The sequence below is a fragment of the Cyprinodon variegatus genome, unplaced genomic scaffold, assembly GCF_000732505.1.
Source record: "Cyprinodon variegatus isolate N-32 unplaced genomic scaffold, C_variegatus-1.0 Scaffold421, whole genome shotgun sequence".
In the NCBI taxonomy this organism is placed as follows: Eukaryota; Metazoa; Chordata; class Actinopteri; order Cyprinodontiformes; family Cyprinodontidae; genus Cyprinodon; species Cyprinodon variegatus.
Window position 1 is genome coordinate 341,033 of NW_015150874.1, and position 18,982 is coordinate 360,014.

General features: G+C 38.4%; 1 protein-coding gene across 6 annotated transcripts in view; it reads right to left on the minus strand.

Moving 5' to 3' along the window:
- Positions 1-4,483: 4,483 nt before the first annotated feature.
- fcho2 (FCH domain only 2) overlaps positions 4,484-18,982 on the minus strand; it is a 67,517-nt gene continuing 53,018 nt past the window's right edge. For 2 of the 6 annotated variants that reach the window (XM_015388374.1, XM_015388373.1), the window contains 12 exons: positions 17,762-18,277; positions 17,263-17,378; positions 15,975-16,104; positions 15,748-15,816; positions 14,084-14,143; positions 13,570-13,681; positions 11,416-11,571; positions 10,563-10,695; positions 7,343-7,542; positions 7,172-7,236; positions 6,910-7,068; positions 4,484-5,140 (listed from right to left, as the gene is read on the minus strand). In XM_015388374.1, coding sequence (XP_015243860.1) covers positions 5,118-5,140; positions 6,910-7,068; positions 7,172-7,236; positions 7,343-7,542; positions 10,563-10,695; positions 11,416-11,571; positions 13,570-13,681; positions 14,084-14,143; positions 15,748-15,816; positions 15,975-16,104; positions 17,263-17,378; positions 17,762-18,277 — 1,739 coding nt within the window. In that variant the 3' untranslated portion in view covers positions 4,484-5,117. The remainder of the gene's footprint in view (positions 5,141-6,909; positions 7,069-7,171; positions 7,237-7,342; positions 7,543-10,562; positions 10,696-11,415; positions 11,572-13,569; positions 13,682-14,083; positions 14,144-15,747; positions 15,817-15,974; positions 16,105-17,262; positions 17,379-17,761; positions 18,278-18,982) is intronic. The other 4 variants (XM_015388378.1, XM_015388379.1, XM_015388375.1 and 1 more) reach the window with 3 other exon arrangements.

Sequence of the window (18,982 nt, forward strand, 5' to 3'; positions counted from 1 at the left end):
TGTGCCTTTAAGAGCTTTGTTTTCATGCTCTATCAATCCACAATGTAGATAGAGGCCGAGAGGATTTAGGAAATGGATTGGGCTCTGAAAACAGTGTTAGAAGATATGTTGTTTTTATCTCGTAGCTTTTGCGGTGTTTAACTTTACAGACTTAAATGTTTAATTTGTCAAATGTGAGCGTTTAGAAGCAGTTTTGGGGCCTTCAAGGTGCAGTTTCAAGATTTTTTTCTCTGCTGCAGCGTCCTGAATAAATTTGCCGGTAGACAAAATCTGTCCTTTCTTTCTTTACATTTTAACCTTGTAAATCAGAGTTGTTAGGAATTCCGAGACAAGATAGGGGGCCTGTAAATGCTCAATGTGAAAAACTTGAGATAAATGTTAAAAATACACAGCTACTTCAAAATCTCACAACAGTGAAGTATTAGTGAAGAAAACATGGTGTTTGGCAACAAACATAGGCATAGTTGCCTGGATTTAAAATAAAAAACATCAGATAGTGCAAAGTAAAACATGTAAAGCTGACACCTTTAACTTCAAAGGTCAATTGAATTATTTTGTTTTTGTGTTTCTTGAAATAATAATCACATGATCAGACCATAGAAAATATTGGCCTGCTAAACTACTCATTTATGTCTATTTAACAAAAGATTTGTATTCAATATTTGTATCTTTTTAATATGTTATATAATCCATGAAAACCACCACTCTTATAATGTCTAAAACGCCTCATAAATAATCAAAAATAACATTTAGCGAATAAGACAGTTGGTAGGTTTGTAAAAGACTTAACATATAATAAATCTAAAGCTCATAAAGTGCAGCAAAGAATATCTTTGGGGGTAACTAGCCATTAGATGCCATCTAAAGCCCAGTGTTTTATTGGGAGAAAGAAAAAAAAAGTCTATTCCATCATAATAAATGTAAACCTGTGAAATTTGATTGATTTTGAGTGGAATAAAGAGCTTTGATTTGTTTAGAGGAAGATTGACCTTGTGTGTTTAGAATATAACTAACCTGGACAAAAAATTAACATATAAGATAATGTCTACAGCCCTCGATTAATTATAGCTGAAGAGTTGTGATGCTGTGGGCCAATTATTCTTTCAAAGGCCTTTAGAACATTGTTTAAATACATGCCATCATGAGGACATGGAAAATCCTGGAACATTTTAACCACGAGGTGGCCTCTGCCAGCAAACTGAAAATGCGTCAGGAGGACTAAGACTTTCCGGCGCGAAGATGAAACAGTACTTTTGGATAACATGGTTGGTTTCCCATAGGTTGCGGTTGTAACTGTGCTCATTAGGCTTTTCCCAAAACAAGCCCTACCAAACCTTCATCCCCATCCTGAGGAGAATTGGCTGAAGTTTTCATGAAGTGGATGAGTAGAGTCCTGGCATTGTCAGAAGACAATATGCTAAAACCTTATTATTGATTTCAGAAAGGTTGGATGAGGGCCGGCCAATGAGTTTTCCAGCAGTGCTACAACTTTGCTAGAACTTACAGTCTTTATCATCCCCACATTTTTACATTTTCATTCAGTACTTTGGGGGGTTTAAGCATGATACATGTTTTAAGGTAGTACAACACTTTCTGAAGTAGATTTAACTCAGGCTTTAGTCAGACCCCTTCAATATGTAATTTGTCTAGGATATCAATAAAAAATGTTTTGGTAAATCTGAGACAGGAGTTTGTTCTTTTGAGTCGGTAGTTTGTCCTGGCCTTGAAATTGTCCTGTGGAAGTCGTGTATGCCCAATCTCTAGTATTAATAGTATAATTTAGGCAAGTTGGGCGAGCAGGGAGATAATATGTTGTAGTGGGTCGTTTTATAACCTCTTAATTGACTGTTTAAGGTATTCTTGGAGCATTTTTGGTTGATTAGCCTCTCTTCTGAATGCTATCGATGATGGCTCTCTCTAAATTCAAGATCTTTTCTGATAATAGATATGGGGACTTTTGTTTTTTACCATTTTCAAATGTTCCTTTTTTTTCCTTTTAGATAATGCATTGCTTCGGAGATTATTCAGATTTTCCTTTCAAATTATTATATCTGCAGGTCAGGTAACAATCTGACCTGTTTTTTTTGTTGTTTTTTGTCACTTATATTTTATTATTTTTGATCATACAACGAACATACAAATAAAAAGAAAACAAAGTACATTAACATGAACATGTCTGGGTAGCACCTTCTTTTTAGTTTTTCTGTTTATATAATGTCCATTTTTCCCATTTTTTTTTTCCATTTGTGGTTCTTGTAGTCTCAGTCTGTGTGCATGTAGTCTAGTAAGTTTATTCATACTTCAGTAGAGTCAATTACTTTTTACCCCAGAGGTCTTTGAAATAAGTAATTATCTAAAAACAGTCAAATTTAAGATTAGCTAGTTGATCTGAAATATTAAAGGTATAGTTGAGGATCTTCTTTTTTAGGTGGATCGTCAAAATAAGTCCTCCTAACTGTCAATAAGTCTAGTGATATGTTTATGTAAGGCTGTCCTACGTGCTCGTCCCCATTTGAACTTACCGGTGACAGAGTGGAAAAACTGGAAATCTTCTTTTGGAAAGTAAGCTTGTATGAGCGGTACAAACAGCAAATTTTAAACAGAGCATGCACGAGGAGAAATGAGCTTGTGCATGCTCTTGCACACATTTAATAGGTGTTCCCTTTTGGGAGCCGATACAGGGTTTTGCATGTGATTTGGAGAGGGCAGGTCTTTCCAACAATTATCCTCCACTATACCTTTAATGTGTGACAAGGAGAGCAAAAAACAGAAGACATTTGTAGGAGGGCAGTTCGCTATTAAAGAAAACCTAAAGATAGTCGTCCCATTTGCCTGAATAGCAAAGAGACACTCAACTCTTCCTCACTATAAGTGAAATCAAATAACAATCGCGACTTTTCTTCTGCTATATTGTCAGGAAGGGGAGAGAAAGACATGTCTGGTATTGTATTAAGGATAAAGGTTTAAGAAATCACACAGGTCATATATAAAGTTGTCATTTTCATATATTTGTATATATTCATATATTACACATTTAATACAGATACAATCAGAAATCAAAAAAACAGACAGAAATGGCAGAGATATGGTAAAAATGCGACAATCACTTGCACAATGTAGCTCTTTTAACCTCAATAAACAAACCGATAGGGAGGAAGGGGAGGGGCCTGGAAGATTAAACTTGTTAAAGGTATCCTTGTAGTTTTGTGGGGACAGCAAGAACCAGCTTGCTTATTCCTTAATACGGTTACAGAAAGTGAGGGATCATTTCTAAAATGTGTTTGTCTACTTTAGGGAAAAAGTGACTTTATTTAAACAAGCTCAAAGCCTGAAGTTGGTTTCTTTTAGACTTGTTTTCTTTTTTATTCAAAGTATATACCAAAAATTGACATGTACCAATAAAATGCACATGAACATTTACACACAAGATTAGTGTCTGCACTTCATTTAACGCTAAAGGGGTCAGCTTGAAGGGTTTTAAAAAAATGAATCAAAATGGATTTTCATATCTGACATCTGGCTTTTAAATAGAGACACTTAGTGTATTTAATAAGGATATGCTAACAACAATTAATTGCTAAATATGCTGTGGGCTGCACCGAGCTATGGATTGCAATAGAGAATTAAAAAGTTCACAATTATTCCTCACATCCGAGGAATCAACCATCTGCATGATGCAGTATATGTCACTTTAAATACACCACAGCGATGATCACAACCAGATATATTTTGCAAAAGTTAGAAATTCTCCACCAGGAAGTAAAAAGCCAGAGCCCTCTGTTAGGAAAAAGGTTTCAACAGAGCACCAAGAATCAGGTACTTCTTTTATTCCTGAACCTGCTTCAGGTTTGTGCGGCGGGACAGGCGAGCAAACCGTTGCAGGTTTAATGGCAGCTTGGTGTCACAGTATTTACCCGGAGTCTATGTCAGTCGGTGCAGAGGAGCCCTAGGAAGGCATTTCAATCATTATTTTAGCCTTTGCTTACATTGACTGGCATGCTGAATAGAGAAGAAACCAAACTAACCTAACATGTTAGGGTTTTAATCAATGAAGGCTAAACAGACTTTTGCTTCACGAAGACAGCTGAGACCAAAACGAAGTGACATTTTCCCTTCAATATCCACATTAAGAGAGTAAATAACACACCTGGCACATTGATGGGGATTTTCTTGTTAATTTCGCTGCAATATAAACAAGTACAAAAAAAACAACAACCATTTATTTAGGCACATTTCTGATTCAAGGCTGCTAGCTCAATTTGGTTTAATGTCCCACGATTTGTGTTTATTTGCCACAGTGATGAATTGAAGACTCTTATTTTAAATATCAGCACTTTAGGTTGTTATCAAAAAATTATCAGGATCTATTTTTAAAAAGACAGCAGGGGTTTTTAATCTCCAACTTCTGGAACCACACCAGTGAATCAGAGCTTATATCTAAAAATCCATCTATGCAGTTTTCATCTTTTTTTTTTTTTTTTACTTTTGTTCCACAGTACAATATCAGGCACTGAGGCTGGTTTTTTGTTGGTTTTGTGTTTGTTTGTTTTTTTTTTTTTTTCATTTTATGAAATCATTAAAACAGTTGGTTTAATATCAAGCTTGTGCCAAAAGTATGTGTCCTGTTGAAGATTAATTTAACCTTCATTGCTTCATTGCACGTTTAAAAACAGGGAAACGTCAGTAAATGGGAGCTGGGTTATTATTTACAGTTTGGCGAGAGCATTTCTTCTCATCCACACACAAAAAATTGGTTTCTCATTCCTTTAAGGCTCTTACAAATGAGTACAAGAGGAAAAAGAGCTTCTGGAAGGGCTGTTAGTGCATTGATTTTTTTTTTCCTTTTCAAAATGTCAAATATAATATAAATTTATGGCTAATCGGTACATTTTCTCTGTACAAAACTGATCAGAAGGCATTATTAGAATTTGTATCTACACATTTTCTGAAAGCTCATCTCAGTTTTTTTGTATTTTTTTTTTTTAAACAGTGTTCGTTACTCAGTGCTGTTTTATTGTAGTGAGATTCTTGCTGTGTGAGACCGTGGGCAGAAGTGCTCCGGTGAATCTGGACGTTTCAGCTTTTCTTTTGATCGGTAATCGAAGGTGTCGGTCACCTCAGCAATCTGCCATGTAACGACCTGCAGAGACAAGAATGGGATTTCTTTTAAGCTCTGGTAAAGGAGAAAACATTAGCAACAAAATACATAGTGGTGAAAGTCCTACTGAAAGCTCTTGAAAAAGAGCCACAAACGTCAATGCGGTTTACTGGGAATTTATATGCTAAACCCACTCAGTGATGCAAATCTTTTGGAAAGCATGGCGTACATTTGCATTTCGCACCCTGAGTCGATAATTTGTCTTTTACCGTTTGCGTTTACCAGCTTGCATGTTTCAAGTCCCGCTGGAAGGTCATTTTCAGGAATTTTTTTTACTGAAGAAAAAAGAACCCACAGGCATTTGCTGCCACCACCACGTTACAGTGTGGTAGACATCGCATAGAGGAAGTACAGTGGTAGTTCTTTTTGCTCAGAGGCAATAAAGATCCTTCTTCTGAAGAACCTTCTACTAGACTTAAGTTTTGTACCTTCTATGACTTTTTAGCAAACTGGACGTGCACTTCTTCTTGCAACTTCCGGATAATGCTGAGTTGACAACAAACATGTTTTGGGCCTTAAAAAGGCATCCAACTTGGGTACTTGTGCACAATAAAGTCTGCAACGTTGTTGATGCTCTTGATGCGGTGTAGCAAAGTGCTTAAAATGGCTTTGACGTGCGTTAGGGGGTGTTGCCATGTTCTCTTCCTTTGCTGGCCTCTTGAGCAAAATGGCAGATACAACAGAGAGAGTGGCTTGGCCTTGATTTACATGAGATTGGGAAAACAGAAGTTTTAAGGTGTTTTTAATTGAGAAAGTACACCTAAAAACATGAACCATTGAGTGAGTTCAACAGGGTTATGATTCTAATTTTAAATATTCTATTGTTGTTCTGAACAGCAAACCTCAGCATACAGCCGGGCGGCAGTGCTGTGAAACCGCAGTAACAATTTCCTCAAACCAGCCTGTCACTCTGCCGGAGCAGAGATCACGGCTCGGGCGCAGTGGCTGCCTCCCAGCCGGCTCCCAGATCCGCTTGTATCATTGGGTGACGCAACCATATCAGGATGCAAAGTTAACATTTTGCAACTGTTGTGTCTGCAAATTTGGACAGGTGTCAAGGCTTGCGACATGCTGGAGCACCTAACAACACCTTTAGACCCGCATCCATCAGAGAGTGTATGGTAGACAAACACGCTTTGAGGCAATGACCCTCAAAATGTGTGAACGCACCGTTAATGTCAAATGTGCAGAACACAACATCAGGTTCTCTGCTGTTTTACAGATTGATATCTTCTTTAGCTTGTTAGCCAGGTTAGGAAAACCTACCAAAATTCGGCTATCCACCTGGGACAGTGGCGTTGGGTGTAGGATTTTGCCCTGAAATCGAAGGGTTGGCAGTTCAAGCCCCGGCTCAAGCTTTCAGTGTCGCTGAGTAATAGGGTAAGACACTTCATCACCAGCATTGCGTACTGATGGTGGTCAGAGAGCCCGATGGCGCCAGTATACGGCAGCCTCACTTCTGTAAGTGAGCCCCAGGGCAGCTGTGGCTACAGTGTAGCTTGCCACCGTGAGTGTGTGCATGAGGGGGTGAATGACTGAATGTAGTGTAAAGCGCTTTGAAGTCTCCTGACTTAAAAAGGCGCTATATAAGTACAGACCATTTACCACCTCAACTGCTGAGCTCTTTGGTCTTCATGATGATATTATTAGTGGTTCTGAATTTTATCACAGGGTATCTGAGCAAAAACCAGCTTCCCAACTCTAAGCCTAAAATCCCAATTAAATAGTGTAAAGTTTGTAAAGCACTGCACCTGTGGCAAATCTCTTCTTGTTGAGGGAAAGTCTGTATCCGGTGCCCAGCAGGTCCATGTCGACTCCTGACAGGGTGCTGCCCTCGTTCATGAACTGCACCGCCAGCGTGGAAGGGTTTGAAGGACCATTCGACAGCTCAAACTTGGCTCTTAAGGCACCTGATGCCAGAAAAACAATACCTTTCTTAGAACGGTAGAGATTTGAATTTTGTTGCACTTTTTGTGCATAAAAGAAAAAATGAATAAATAAATCCTTCATCACCTTCATTTTCAGACTTTTCTGAGATGTCACTAAGCTTCCACAGACACTTATTCTGCTCTGAATTCCTGAAATGAACAAGAGAGATTACACCTGAAGCTCTATTGAAAAAGAGAGATGAATGTCAGTGGGTCAGACTGTGCTCCTGGAGGGACACCATTTACTGATTCTCACCAGATGCAGTTTGGTAAAGCCTGCATGCTGGTGACTCCTCCGTCAACAGGAACCAAAACCTGAACGTTGGTGATGGGGCCAGGCGAGTCCATGGAATTGGGGTTGTAGCGGTAGTCTAGCCGCAGGTCTGTTGTGCTCGGCGTACACTTCCAGTACACGGCCAGGTTAAGAGGAGTGGACTGAATCCCATCGGACAGCACCTGAACACAAACAGGGTAATGCATAAAACCTTCAACCTTTGGGTCTGACCTAGAGTAAAGGGCATAAAGGGAGAAATATATAACTTCCCCAATGTAACAAGAAGTTATATTAGATCTGACTATTGGACTATCTGATAAAAAAGGAAAACATTATGCATATAAATCCAAATTTATTAAAAAAACAAAATACACTGACTGGATATAGATCGGCCTGAGAAAGGGGTGCTACAAATTATTTTTAAGGGTGGCAACTGAACCCCACCTTCCCCCAAAGCTGGAGACCTATTTAATGACAGAGCAGTAAAAGCAGGCAAAGATTTGCAAAGCAATATATTCAACATATTAAACTCTGCTCCACAACTGCAGCCTTGACACATGGGAGGCGATGAGAGAAACAGAATGTCTCCCATTGAGTGGAACGTACATTTTAAAGCAAAGCTATATTCTCCAGTTGTTTAGTTTCTACTCTGTTTCTCATTCAGAAAAACAATTTATCATAGAGACTAAAACGATTTGATCCAATTTAATAGTAATTCTGATTACGATAGACAGCCTAGCTGAATACAATTTTTTTTTTTATATAAACAAAGAAACATAAAAAACTAAATTAAAAAACTAAAACCAGTTTTAAACTCTTAACTAATTAAATCCTTGGAAAAAGAAATTAAATAGCTGCAATCCATGCACATTTTAGGCCAAAAGGCCGATTTAAGAAGCAGATTTAGGTTTAAATGTATTTACAGTCAACTAAGAAGGTTTGAAAAAAAAAAAAGCAGACACATTTTAAAACATATATAAAAGAACATCAGAACAGCATAAGAAAATATTATATACAAATATTTTTTTTATGTTTTAACAATAAATGTCAAAAATTATTTAGAAACGATCAATAGGAATTTTCTTTTGGGTATTAAAACAATAAAACTCTTTCTTTAGATGATTTATCTTTGGTGATAAATGTCTAAAGTTAGAAGGCCTCCAGTCATCACTCTGATCTTTATCTCCCTCCACAGATTCAGTTTCAAGTCTTGACTCCAGAACATTAATAATAAACTGAGTCAGAAGAAACATGTTAGTGAGGTTTTTGCCAAACCAGTTAAGTCCTCAACATGTGATGGTGACAAATTCACCATCAAATGAATATGTAGCAATAATGACCCCTTTCTAGCTGCAAGGACAAGCTACTCCTGTTTAAATGGAGACGACGTGACTACAGAAGAGGTTTATGGTCGATTACAGACGCTATGTTGAGAAAAAGAAGGGCACTTATTAATCTGAATAGGAACCGCATCCTGTTTTTAAACCTTCTGGTAGCAGCATCATAGTTTGGGCCTCTTTTACCGCATAAAAAGTTGTTTCCTTCACTGATAGAACAGAACGTTCAGAGTTATTTAGGTAAATTGTGAAGGAATACAGCTTTGAAGGGCTGCACTTCATCCGTATGAGCTGGGCTTGTTCTCTGTGGCTGCAGTGTTTCATTCTTCAAAGAGCTTCAGAACTCCAGACCACATAGGTCCTCGTGCTGCAGCATTTGTCACTTTAGTAACAAGCACACTCACATTTCTGAGCAAGCAGACAGTATTTTTGTAAACACCACAAAGGAAAAAAATATGTGTTGAGGACAGGCTGTAAGGACTCCCAAACCAGTGCAGCAAATACAGAACTTTTTACTTTTCTCTCGCAGCTCTGGGAAAAAGAACAAATATCTCGGTTTTTACAGGGGATTTGTTTTGAGTGCATTTTGACAGAAAAAAAAGGAGTGCAAAACATATTTCCTTTCCAACTAAGGGAGCTCATGTCTCACTTAGCTATGGATTCAAGAAGCCAACAGTGGTTTGCCTAAAAACATGGGTCTCAATCTGCTTCAATTGAATCAAATGCAGGAAGCAGTGCTTTAAAAGCAAGATAAAAAACTCAAACCACTGGTTACTCCTCAGAGGAACAATAAAGTTTGAAAGCTAATAAATGGATGACTAAAGAAAAAGCTTGAAAGGATAAGCAGATCAGGAGTCAAAAAAGGAAAAATCTGTTTGGTTTTCCTTTTAAGCACACTCAGACCCAACTTTGGTGAAGAGCGGAATAGATAATTAATAAGGTTTGATTTGTTTGTCAAACTGGGTACAAACTCAGGCCGGCATGAACTTCAAACCCAAGTCAACAACAGGATCGAGAGCCTCATTTACACCGAGCACTAGCAATGATTAAATAAGGCTCTTTAGATTTTACATATACTGGGTTTATACAGGAATAACCAACTCTAATTTAAAGCTTTTTAATGCTCTTAGAAATAATTTTAATGCCATCAACAAGTACCCATGACTCTCATATATACACAGCAAATTCATTCTTCATCTTTACCATCGGCAGGCTGCAATTCCTCGATTTCCAGACACTTTTGTTTTTCTCCGCTTTGAGCTTCTTTTCCGAACCGGCTTTACAATCAACCGGAAGCAGTTCTCCACAAATATGCAAATATATTGCAATGTATTTGCATATTTGCAAATATATATATCGTTTAAAAATGTGTTTTTATAAAAAAGCATTTTTTCAAAATAAAGCATTTTAAATGCCAAAATAATCACATTTAATGAATTTTAACGCCAATTCAGGCCTTAATTAAAAAAATTATTATTTAATGACCTAATTACTTTTAACGACCCGCGGGAAAACCCTGATTTAGATGCTGAGTGGATATGCAATGACAGCTGTGAGTTTGACCAAGGTTTAAGATATCTGTAGAAGTTACTTTGGTTTTTGCACTATTGCAGTTCCTATGCAGGCCCATAGGGGTAAACACCAACACTAACACAGCGCCGAACAAGTTGCATGTCTTACATTAAAAATGCTAATTGCCCGAGTTACCTCTATTTCAACTTTTGAGCCTCATGCTCAAACTCTATTTGCCTCCAACTTGCCCCCAGACTTAGGGATTGAAAGAATAAAACACCATAACAAAGCATTCTTTAAACAACAGTTTCTTCATCTGGATTAAGTTCTTGGACCAATTCTGGCCGACCGACCTGGTATTTTAGGATATCCACATTATAGTAGGAAGCTGAAGGGTTCTGCTCAGAGGCTTTTCTGAGGTAAGACGTCAGGGCTTGCATGTTGAACCAGAAGTCCTTGGAATTGGAGTCGCTTCGGGAAGGATCGCTAGATAAAAGGGAAACAGAAAGAGGAAAACAGACAGGGAATAATCAGAGGCTCAATTACGCATCGCTCTTCTTGGCTTTGTGTGTAAAGCTCCAACAGCTTGGAAAATCTGACCCTGTTATATTTAACCAGCTACTAAATCATGAACTCTGGTTGATTTAATTAGTTCAGCCATGTGGTTGAAGATAACTGGAAGGGAACAGAGTGAGAATAAAAAATAAGAGAAGATGCTTTTATTGCTTTGCTAAAAAAAAAAAAAATTGGTAAAAAAAATAGTGTCTTTTCTTAAGTCACCCTGTGTGGGAAGTAAAATAAAAAAATTGGTAAAAAAAATAGTGTCTTTTCTTAAGTCACCCTGTGTGGGAAGTAAAATAACTTTCTCTACAGCTAATGATGTGAGAAATAAAACAACATGCTTAATGGATGAAGTGCTGAAGGATGCAGCTGCTTTATGAAGTGTTCAGGGTGTCTTTCAGAAGAGGCATGGACAGTTGAGAACCTGGCTGTGAAAGACTAGTGGAACATTTTTCCCTGACAGCTTAATGATAGCTTTATGTCAGATTACTAATTGAATTTCCTTTCATCGGTGCAGGCTATATTTTCTGGATTCATACTGGTATGACCAAATCGTTCTTTGACTCGGCCATGACTCTGTTGCTATGACCTCATCAGCTGCTCAGGTTCTGGTGCTCCAGCCCGTGATAATAAAGCATAAAGTACCTGTATAAGAGCTGTTGGTTGGGCAGGATCTGCTCCAGCCTGCTGGTGTTTTTCAGCTTGAAGGTGAGGACAGCGGGGGAGGGGTTGTTGGTGAACACCTTGATGATGCCCATGGGGAACGAGAGCGTCATGTCTCCTGTGATCTTCACAATGCACCTGTGGAGCAAAGAGAACAGCTTTGCTGTATTTCTTAGCAGTTCTGCTTAACTGGAAAAGCCACTGACTGTGTTTGATAAAATAGTTGACCTGGATTCTCTTTCTTTTTTTAAACCTGTAACTTTTGGGTCAAGCTTTTTTTTCTGGATGAAGTCATCCAGAGAGTTTCTCCTGCAAAAGCCTCTCCCTCTCCCTCCCCCTGCTTGTTTTTTATCCCACTGCTTTTGGGTTTAGCAGTGTGTCTTTTCTGGATGAAGTCCTTCAGTGAGCGTTTGATGAACTCTCCTCTGCTGCTTTTTTTTTTTTTTTTTGCTATAAAGCTATGTCTCTTCCCTGAATGGAGCCTTTGATTGAGCTACTTCCAGAGTGTTGACATCTGAGTCAAAGAATCCATAACTTGAGCGTGACTTGGTTATTTTAGAAAAGACTTTCAAATTGACTCCGACTTGAATACTGATGACTTGGGCTGGAGCATCTTTACTTAAAATTACCTAATGCTCCCATTAGTCACAGTTTATCTCATAAAATGTGATTTTATATTGTTTGTTTCCTCATGTCATTAGGAGCCAAAGATTACTTTCTTTTTATATTTATAGGGCATTTTGATATTTACTCTAAAATTAGTCTTTCTGGTGAAATAAAGGTTATAAAAAAACAAAACATTTCAGGGAAAGATCACTATGACTTGTGATTCGCTAGTTTTGACTTGAAAGTAATGGCTACTGTTGCTAATTCCAATGTGTTTTTCTTTTTTCCCCACAGAAAGTAATCCTAAACCTCAGAGTTTTACACCAGGATAATTTTCTATTCAATTTGAAGTCATTGCCTGATAACTTTAAAAAATGTGTGCATTCGCTTTATTTTTATCTTCCTTAAAACTCTCTCCCTGGAACAGCAGATCTTTGTTTTTATTTTCCAGTCAATCGTTTCCTGTCCCCTCAAACGCCACCTGGCTGCAGCAGATTGTCTCTGATACTGAGCCTGCTTCTGCTGGGGGTTTCCTTCAGTTAAAACGAAGTAGTTCCTCTCCACTGTTGATCTCTGATCCACAGGATCAGAGATTCCTGCAATTTCAATAACTTGATGCCATTTCATTGGCTCGGCTAATTTAGAAAGATAGCATAAGTACAAAATTGAATTAAATAATCACATTAATATATTGCATAGTGTTAAGAGTTCAGGTCAAACGGGGACTGTAGATAAAATGAGCCAAAATGGGTCTTATTAGTTCTCTATTAACTTCGTTTGAGTAGAAATCTGATTTTATATTTGAAATGTTGACGCTATTTGATGGGAATGACTTGAACTTAAGAGTTTTAAAAAGTTTTGCATCTTTGGTTCAGACTGAAACTTTATTACAATCCATCAATGCATCAATAAGATGCATCCAAATAGAGTAAAACTCAATTAAATAAGAACCAATCGAAGCGCGCTGTACTTTTTTGGACTTATCAGAGTCAGCGCACTAATCCTCTGACGTAACAAGTTTAGTTATTTGCTTTACCTCAAACCGTGTGGTTGATTTAGTGAGTATATAATATTCTGTACATCTGCACGCCTCAGTGGTGTGATGTCAATCATTAGTAGTGGAGGTACTGGCTGCGGTGCTAGTGGTCCGCAGTGGCTCTCAACTTTGCTGCGCTGCCTATGAAATGTTCCATTTGCTAATCCCTGGAAAAATAAGCCTTCTGCAGAGCAGCAATTTAGCAGCAGTTAACCAATAAAAGACTGTATGTTTGCTCTGCCCCAGACTATAATCTGCCTCGTGTAGGTTATCCATCCTGAAAGAATGGTGTCAGACTCACGCAAAGCATTCCATACGTGCACAGCGAGGGGGGAGATACTGTGCAGAAGGGCTGCTGGAGGTGTGAAGAGTACAAATGGCTGAAGAATCTACAGCATATAGAGACTATGAACTGTAAAGCTTATTTGTAAAGAAATCAAACATGGATACATGCAGATTGGTGTCATGGCCTTGGGGTGTCATGTGAGACTCACTTAGCAGGATCAGCTCCTTTGAAGTAAGCATTAACGGTTTCTGTGAAGGCCACGGCAATGGGCAAAGCATCTTGGGATGCCAGGGTCACTGGACTCGGACCGCGAGACGTCCCTGAGAAAGAGAAGAGTTCGGATTAAGAGGCGTGTTTTCTCAGCGGCTGATGAGACTTTAGAAGCAAACAGAATCAATAAAGGTTGATCACGCTGAAGCACTTAAAAAAAATCATAAATGTGCAAAAAGGTACAGGGTTAGATAAAAAGGCAGCTTTTATTTCCAAGTCAAAAACATTAGGAGCATTTGTTGCACATTAGAATACTAATAAAGACAAAAATAATTTGCATTTTTAGGTTATTTTATGACATGAATTGATGAAAAAACAAGCATAAATTTGGAGAAAAAGAGCAACTAAGCAACATATTTAGCTGCAAGCTCATTCTGTTTAAAAGCGGAATGCTGTTAGTTGTTTTTCGTTAAACACAAAGGAGCGTCCTCCAGTGAGAACTTCATCCATACCTGCTGGTGTTTCACACCGCTTCTCAAAGGCAGGCAGCTTGTCTACAAACCCGTCGTCCTCTTTAGGCCACATTAAAGGCAGAAAGAGGAAGAGAGGAAATACACAAACCCAGAGGGCGCAGCGTGAGGAGATGTGATGCTGAGCAAGTTTCAAGACAGTTTCTAAAAGTGTGATGGTGGTGGAGATGAGGTGAGGCCCTAACGAGCACGTCTGATAAGACACAGAGATGTACACCAAAGAACAAAGATAACACAAAGTACTGGGAATGAAAGTCTTTAATGAACACTCATCTCGCCAGCAACACTGTGCTGCGAGTTCTCTGTGATCTTTAGCTCATCTACAGCTTTCTTAGGGGGAGATTGGCAGCTTTGGTGTTTAGTTCAGACCACGTACAAGATGGAAAACACAGCAGAAAGACCACTACATTTTTTTCCACATGTTAAATACAAAGCCACAGGTACCCAGCACCAAACCCCCAACTTGTTCTCATATATTGGCTGCATATACAGAAAATGGAAAGGTACCACAGTCACAGGCAGAAAAATATATTTACTGTCAACCAATGAGTTAATCCTTATAAAGCTATCAAAGGATATATTTCTAAAGCACATGGCTCCCTGGGAATAAATAGGCTACAAACTTTACTTTTGCCTTTGCTATTTATGCTAAATATGCATTAAAAAGTCTCACAATAAATGTGTTAAAAAGGCGATTGTAAATGGTTTACTCCTGTGGACTCAGACATAAAAATGTTTGTTTTTTGTTTCATTTGAATCAATTTGGCCACAAGCTTTAGATCATTATTTAGCTAGAGGGAGACAAATAAAAAAAATAATAATTTTTACTCTACCTGTCAACTGTGTATTCTATGTGGCTGCTTTTATTCTTATACTTTGTTTCTACTTTTAATTATCAACTTATTTGTCAATAAGAATTTCAATTTTTTTCTTAATTAATCCCTTTTATTCAGCACAGGTGTCCGCTGTTTTCAAAGAGCTACTTAAATAAAGTTGGCCTTTCATTTCAAAGAGTTCACGATGGTTTACGTTAACAAGACTTGTGGGGTTTTTACAAGAAAAAAAGCCCCACAGCATCACTGATCCTATACCGTACGTAACAGTAAGCATTAGGTGTTTGTTTTTTTTACAGTTATCCTTTCTTTCATGTCAAACCTTGATGGAGTATCTGCTATCAAAACATTGAGTCTCTAATCAAAGAAATTTAGATTTTCTGGTGGTAAATTGAGGAGTAAATTTTTGATGTGGATATATATTTTTTAAGATTGTGACTACAATAGGTTAAGTCATTGAGTATACATTTATTCCCTATAATTTAATCTATTTAAAATTGGCTTGTTATTTTTTTATGTTTTTTAAGTTTGCTAGGGAAAGAAATATATATTTAAGGCTTTAACACAACTTTACCAGTAGCGGTTATTATGCACTTCACTCTCTGCTGGACTTTTAAATGAAAAGGAGCCAAAGTCCAAATAAAACCCTCAAATTCTCTCAACTTTTTTTTCTTCATGTAAACAGATATAGTTGGTTCCAGGCTTTTTACATTTGGATTAACTACCATCACTGAGATGCATCCAGAGGAGAGACATTTATAGTTAGAGTCAGACAGGAAAAGAGGAATCTCATGTTTGAAAAGCCAGACTCACTTTGGTTTAAAAGGACATGAGGAGAGAAGGTGCTGAGATCTGACCCTGAGCAGGAGAGGGAAGGAGCTCCTGTGAGAAGAGGAAGGAAGGATAAAAGGCAAGGAAAAAAAGCAGTATAGAACAGCACATTAAGGTGAGGAGAGAAAAGTGCAGTTCAGAAAGGGGTTTAGACAAAGGAGATAGAGGGAGATTTTCTAATAAGTGAGCAGTGAAGGAAATGATCCTACCGACGGTGGGAGTGTTCCCGGCACTGAGTGACGTGTTTGAGGACAAGGAGGAAGAACTTTCAGCCCGGGCCAGAGGTGCTGATAGAGGGGGGCTGGCATTGGATGCTTTGGGTGGGCTGAAAGGCCGTACCTGAAGGAATCGGGAGGGAAAAAAATCATTTAAAAAAAAAAGAAGAAGAAAAGAGTGCACTTTTAACACCAGGAAAATTTTGCACAATACCTGTACTCAATGTAAACATGTTAAAGTGAGAAAAAAAAATGTCTGGATCATCACATGATTAATTAAATTAATGAAACTATCTACAGTTTCAATAAATAAAAAAATCTAGGAGAGATAAAATAAAGATGTAAGTATCGTGCAGGTAACATGCAGCAACTATTTTTTCCGGCGCCTTAAACCAAAGGCAGCTGTAAAGAAATGTTAAAATTAAAACCAACAGAGAGACACGAAGCATAAGAAGGCTTTTCATGTCACACCTTTCAAAGTGTATAACAGAAACGCCACTGAGAAACACGGGTCAGGCTGAGGTAAAAAGGCCTCGACACTTTTAGAAAAACACTTTACTGCTGGGGAACAGCCACACAACGACAACGTAAAGCTCTACAATCAGAGGAATGGAAATGAAAATCTTAACAGGTTGTCACTTAAAGCGGGAGTGAGTGTCTCTGTTCAACTGCAAAGCACAGGGAAAGGGGCATAATAGAGGCAGTAAAATAGTCATGCTAATGGTAGCTTAAACAATGCAAAGTAGAGTTTGTCTCATTCCCCTCATAGTCCCTGACCGACTTAGTTTAAAATTTGTTGACAAATAGGATTATATGGAAGGCAGCCCAGGGATCTCAATAAGCCTTTTCAGCTAGGATTTGACAAATATACCCCAAACAAAAACTGAGCTGCAACACAGCTGAAAACAGGCAGCGGCACTTGCCAAAAGGAGTATTATTGAGTTGGCTCAAACTTGAAAATGTGTGATTTGTAAAGTCACGCCATTGAAAAATCTGGAAATCTTTTGCTTCATTGCCCAAACTACCAAAGGAGGGGGCACAGAAATACACTCCTGATCAAAATCTTAAGACCAGTTAAAAAAATTGCATGAATTTGTTTTTAAGAAATTGTCTTCTCAAAGATGTTGGTCTGTTGTTCCCATTTCTTTTTTTTCATTTTGAAGCTTTACTTTAAACATTCTTAGGATCCACCATTGCAAAATGAAAATTCATGCACTTTTTTTTTTAAACTGGTCTTGAGATTTTTGATCAGGATTGTATGTGCAGTGGTATGATTACGTACAATTTCATTGATTCCTGTGAGTTTTCCAGTGGGAAGTTTGGGTCTAGAGGAAGGACGAGGTGGTGGAACAAGGGCTCCAGCAGCCAGAGGGGTCGTAGGTCTGTTTGGTACCGGCACTAGACAGAAAAAACACAATCTGGTTAGAGAGTCCGAGTTCATTTAGAGGAACACAAATAAAGGTATATGTTCAGTTGGCTGTTGAATGTTCATGCATTACAAAGTCGTGTTCCAAAAAGAAAGAAGCAAAAAAACTAAATGATGCAATAAAATGAGGAAAATGCATTCCAAAATAAATGTTACCCCAAAAACATCCAAAACCAACTTTGCATTTGATGTAGCAAAAAGAAAAAATAGCATCAGCAAAAGAGAAAGAACAAAAAAAACAAACAGAAAATCAAAACGCACGTCGCTTTCGATTTTCAGGCAAAACCAAATAAAAAACTGCACTTTAAACCTCAGGCATAACAAGGCATGTCTGGTATATCAGCATAACTGTTACCATTAAATACTTTGCTTGTTGTGGCTGCTGCTACTGTCCTATCAGAGAAGACATCAGAGACACAGACGCTGCTGTCCTCTCTGACTGCTGCAGTGGTTGTTTTGCAGAGAGCGTCTGCAGAGTCCTCCGACAGGAAGCGTCTTGACCTGCCAAACCCTGCCTGCACTCTCTGGACCTCTGCTGCAGAAGAACCTGAGCCGTGACGACAAGGCGGGGCAAAGCTATCCCCAAAAGCGATCCACTGGCTCTGGGACCAGGACACTAGGGAGAAGATATCAACAGACTTGGGGGCGTTTGGGGGGCTGGCAGTGGTTGGGCTGTTCATAGGGTCTATAGGCTCAGTGGGCTGGGTGATGGGGGCGCTTCGGGCCCTCTCCTGTGCTGGTTTCAGTCCCTGGGAAGCGTTTTCTGGGGAATCCCAGGGAGAGGTGGTGGATGAAGAGAAAGAGGAGACATCTTTGGACTGCTGGCTCTCTGCCACTGGGGTAGAGTGGCCTTTTTGTGGTACATTGTCAACTGAAGGAAGATATGTGATTGACATTGGCGTTACAAGGAAAAACAAACAAAAAAAAGTGGACCGAATGAATTTATTTTACACTTTTTCACCCAAAGGACATTACAAAACAATCACAACACAGATAATAACTTTAAGCTATTAAAAAAAACAAATTTGGAGTTTTTAAAGGTAAAATACACTCATTGTTAATTTCCAATATAAAGGGAATGGTGAGACATTTGTTATTCATTTAGTAAATATTAGATTTTATAGGTTCAATCTATTGGATTTTAAAGACAAATTAGAAGAACTGATTCCGGGTAAGAATGAGATGTGCTCAGGTTTGTGCTCAAACTGTATTATTGGGGATAAAGTTCTACTTTTAATGCTATTTTGCAATCTTACCTACTTAATTTGCTATACAATCATCTGCCGAAATTCTAACTCTCTATACAAAGTGTACGCTTGCCAAGTGGCCAAATATTCATTCACAGAGTTACTCAGAAATCAGAAAACAATGACATCAACAAGAGTAATTTCAAGCATTCAGGGGCTGAGGTTAGTTAGTCTTTATCTGTGAAGATGTCTGCTGAATGAACTACAACACTGGAAACGGTTATCAGCCCATCGCTGCAGCATTTAGGTAATTGTGGTGTCTCAGGGTTTTAACGCTTTTTTACATGCTTTACAAATGCATTTGCTGCCATTATTATAGAGGTATAATG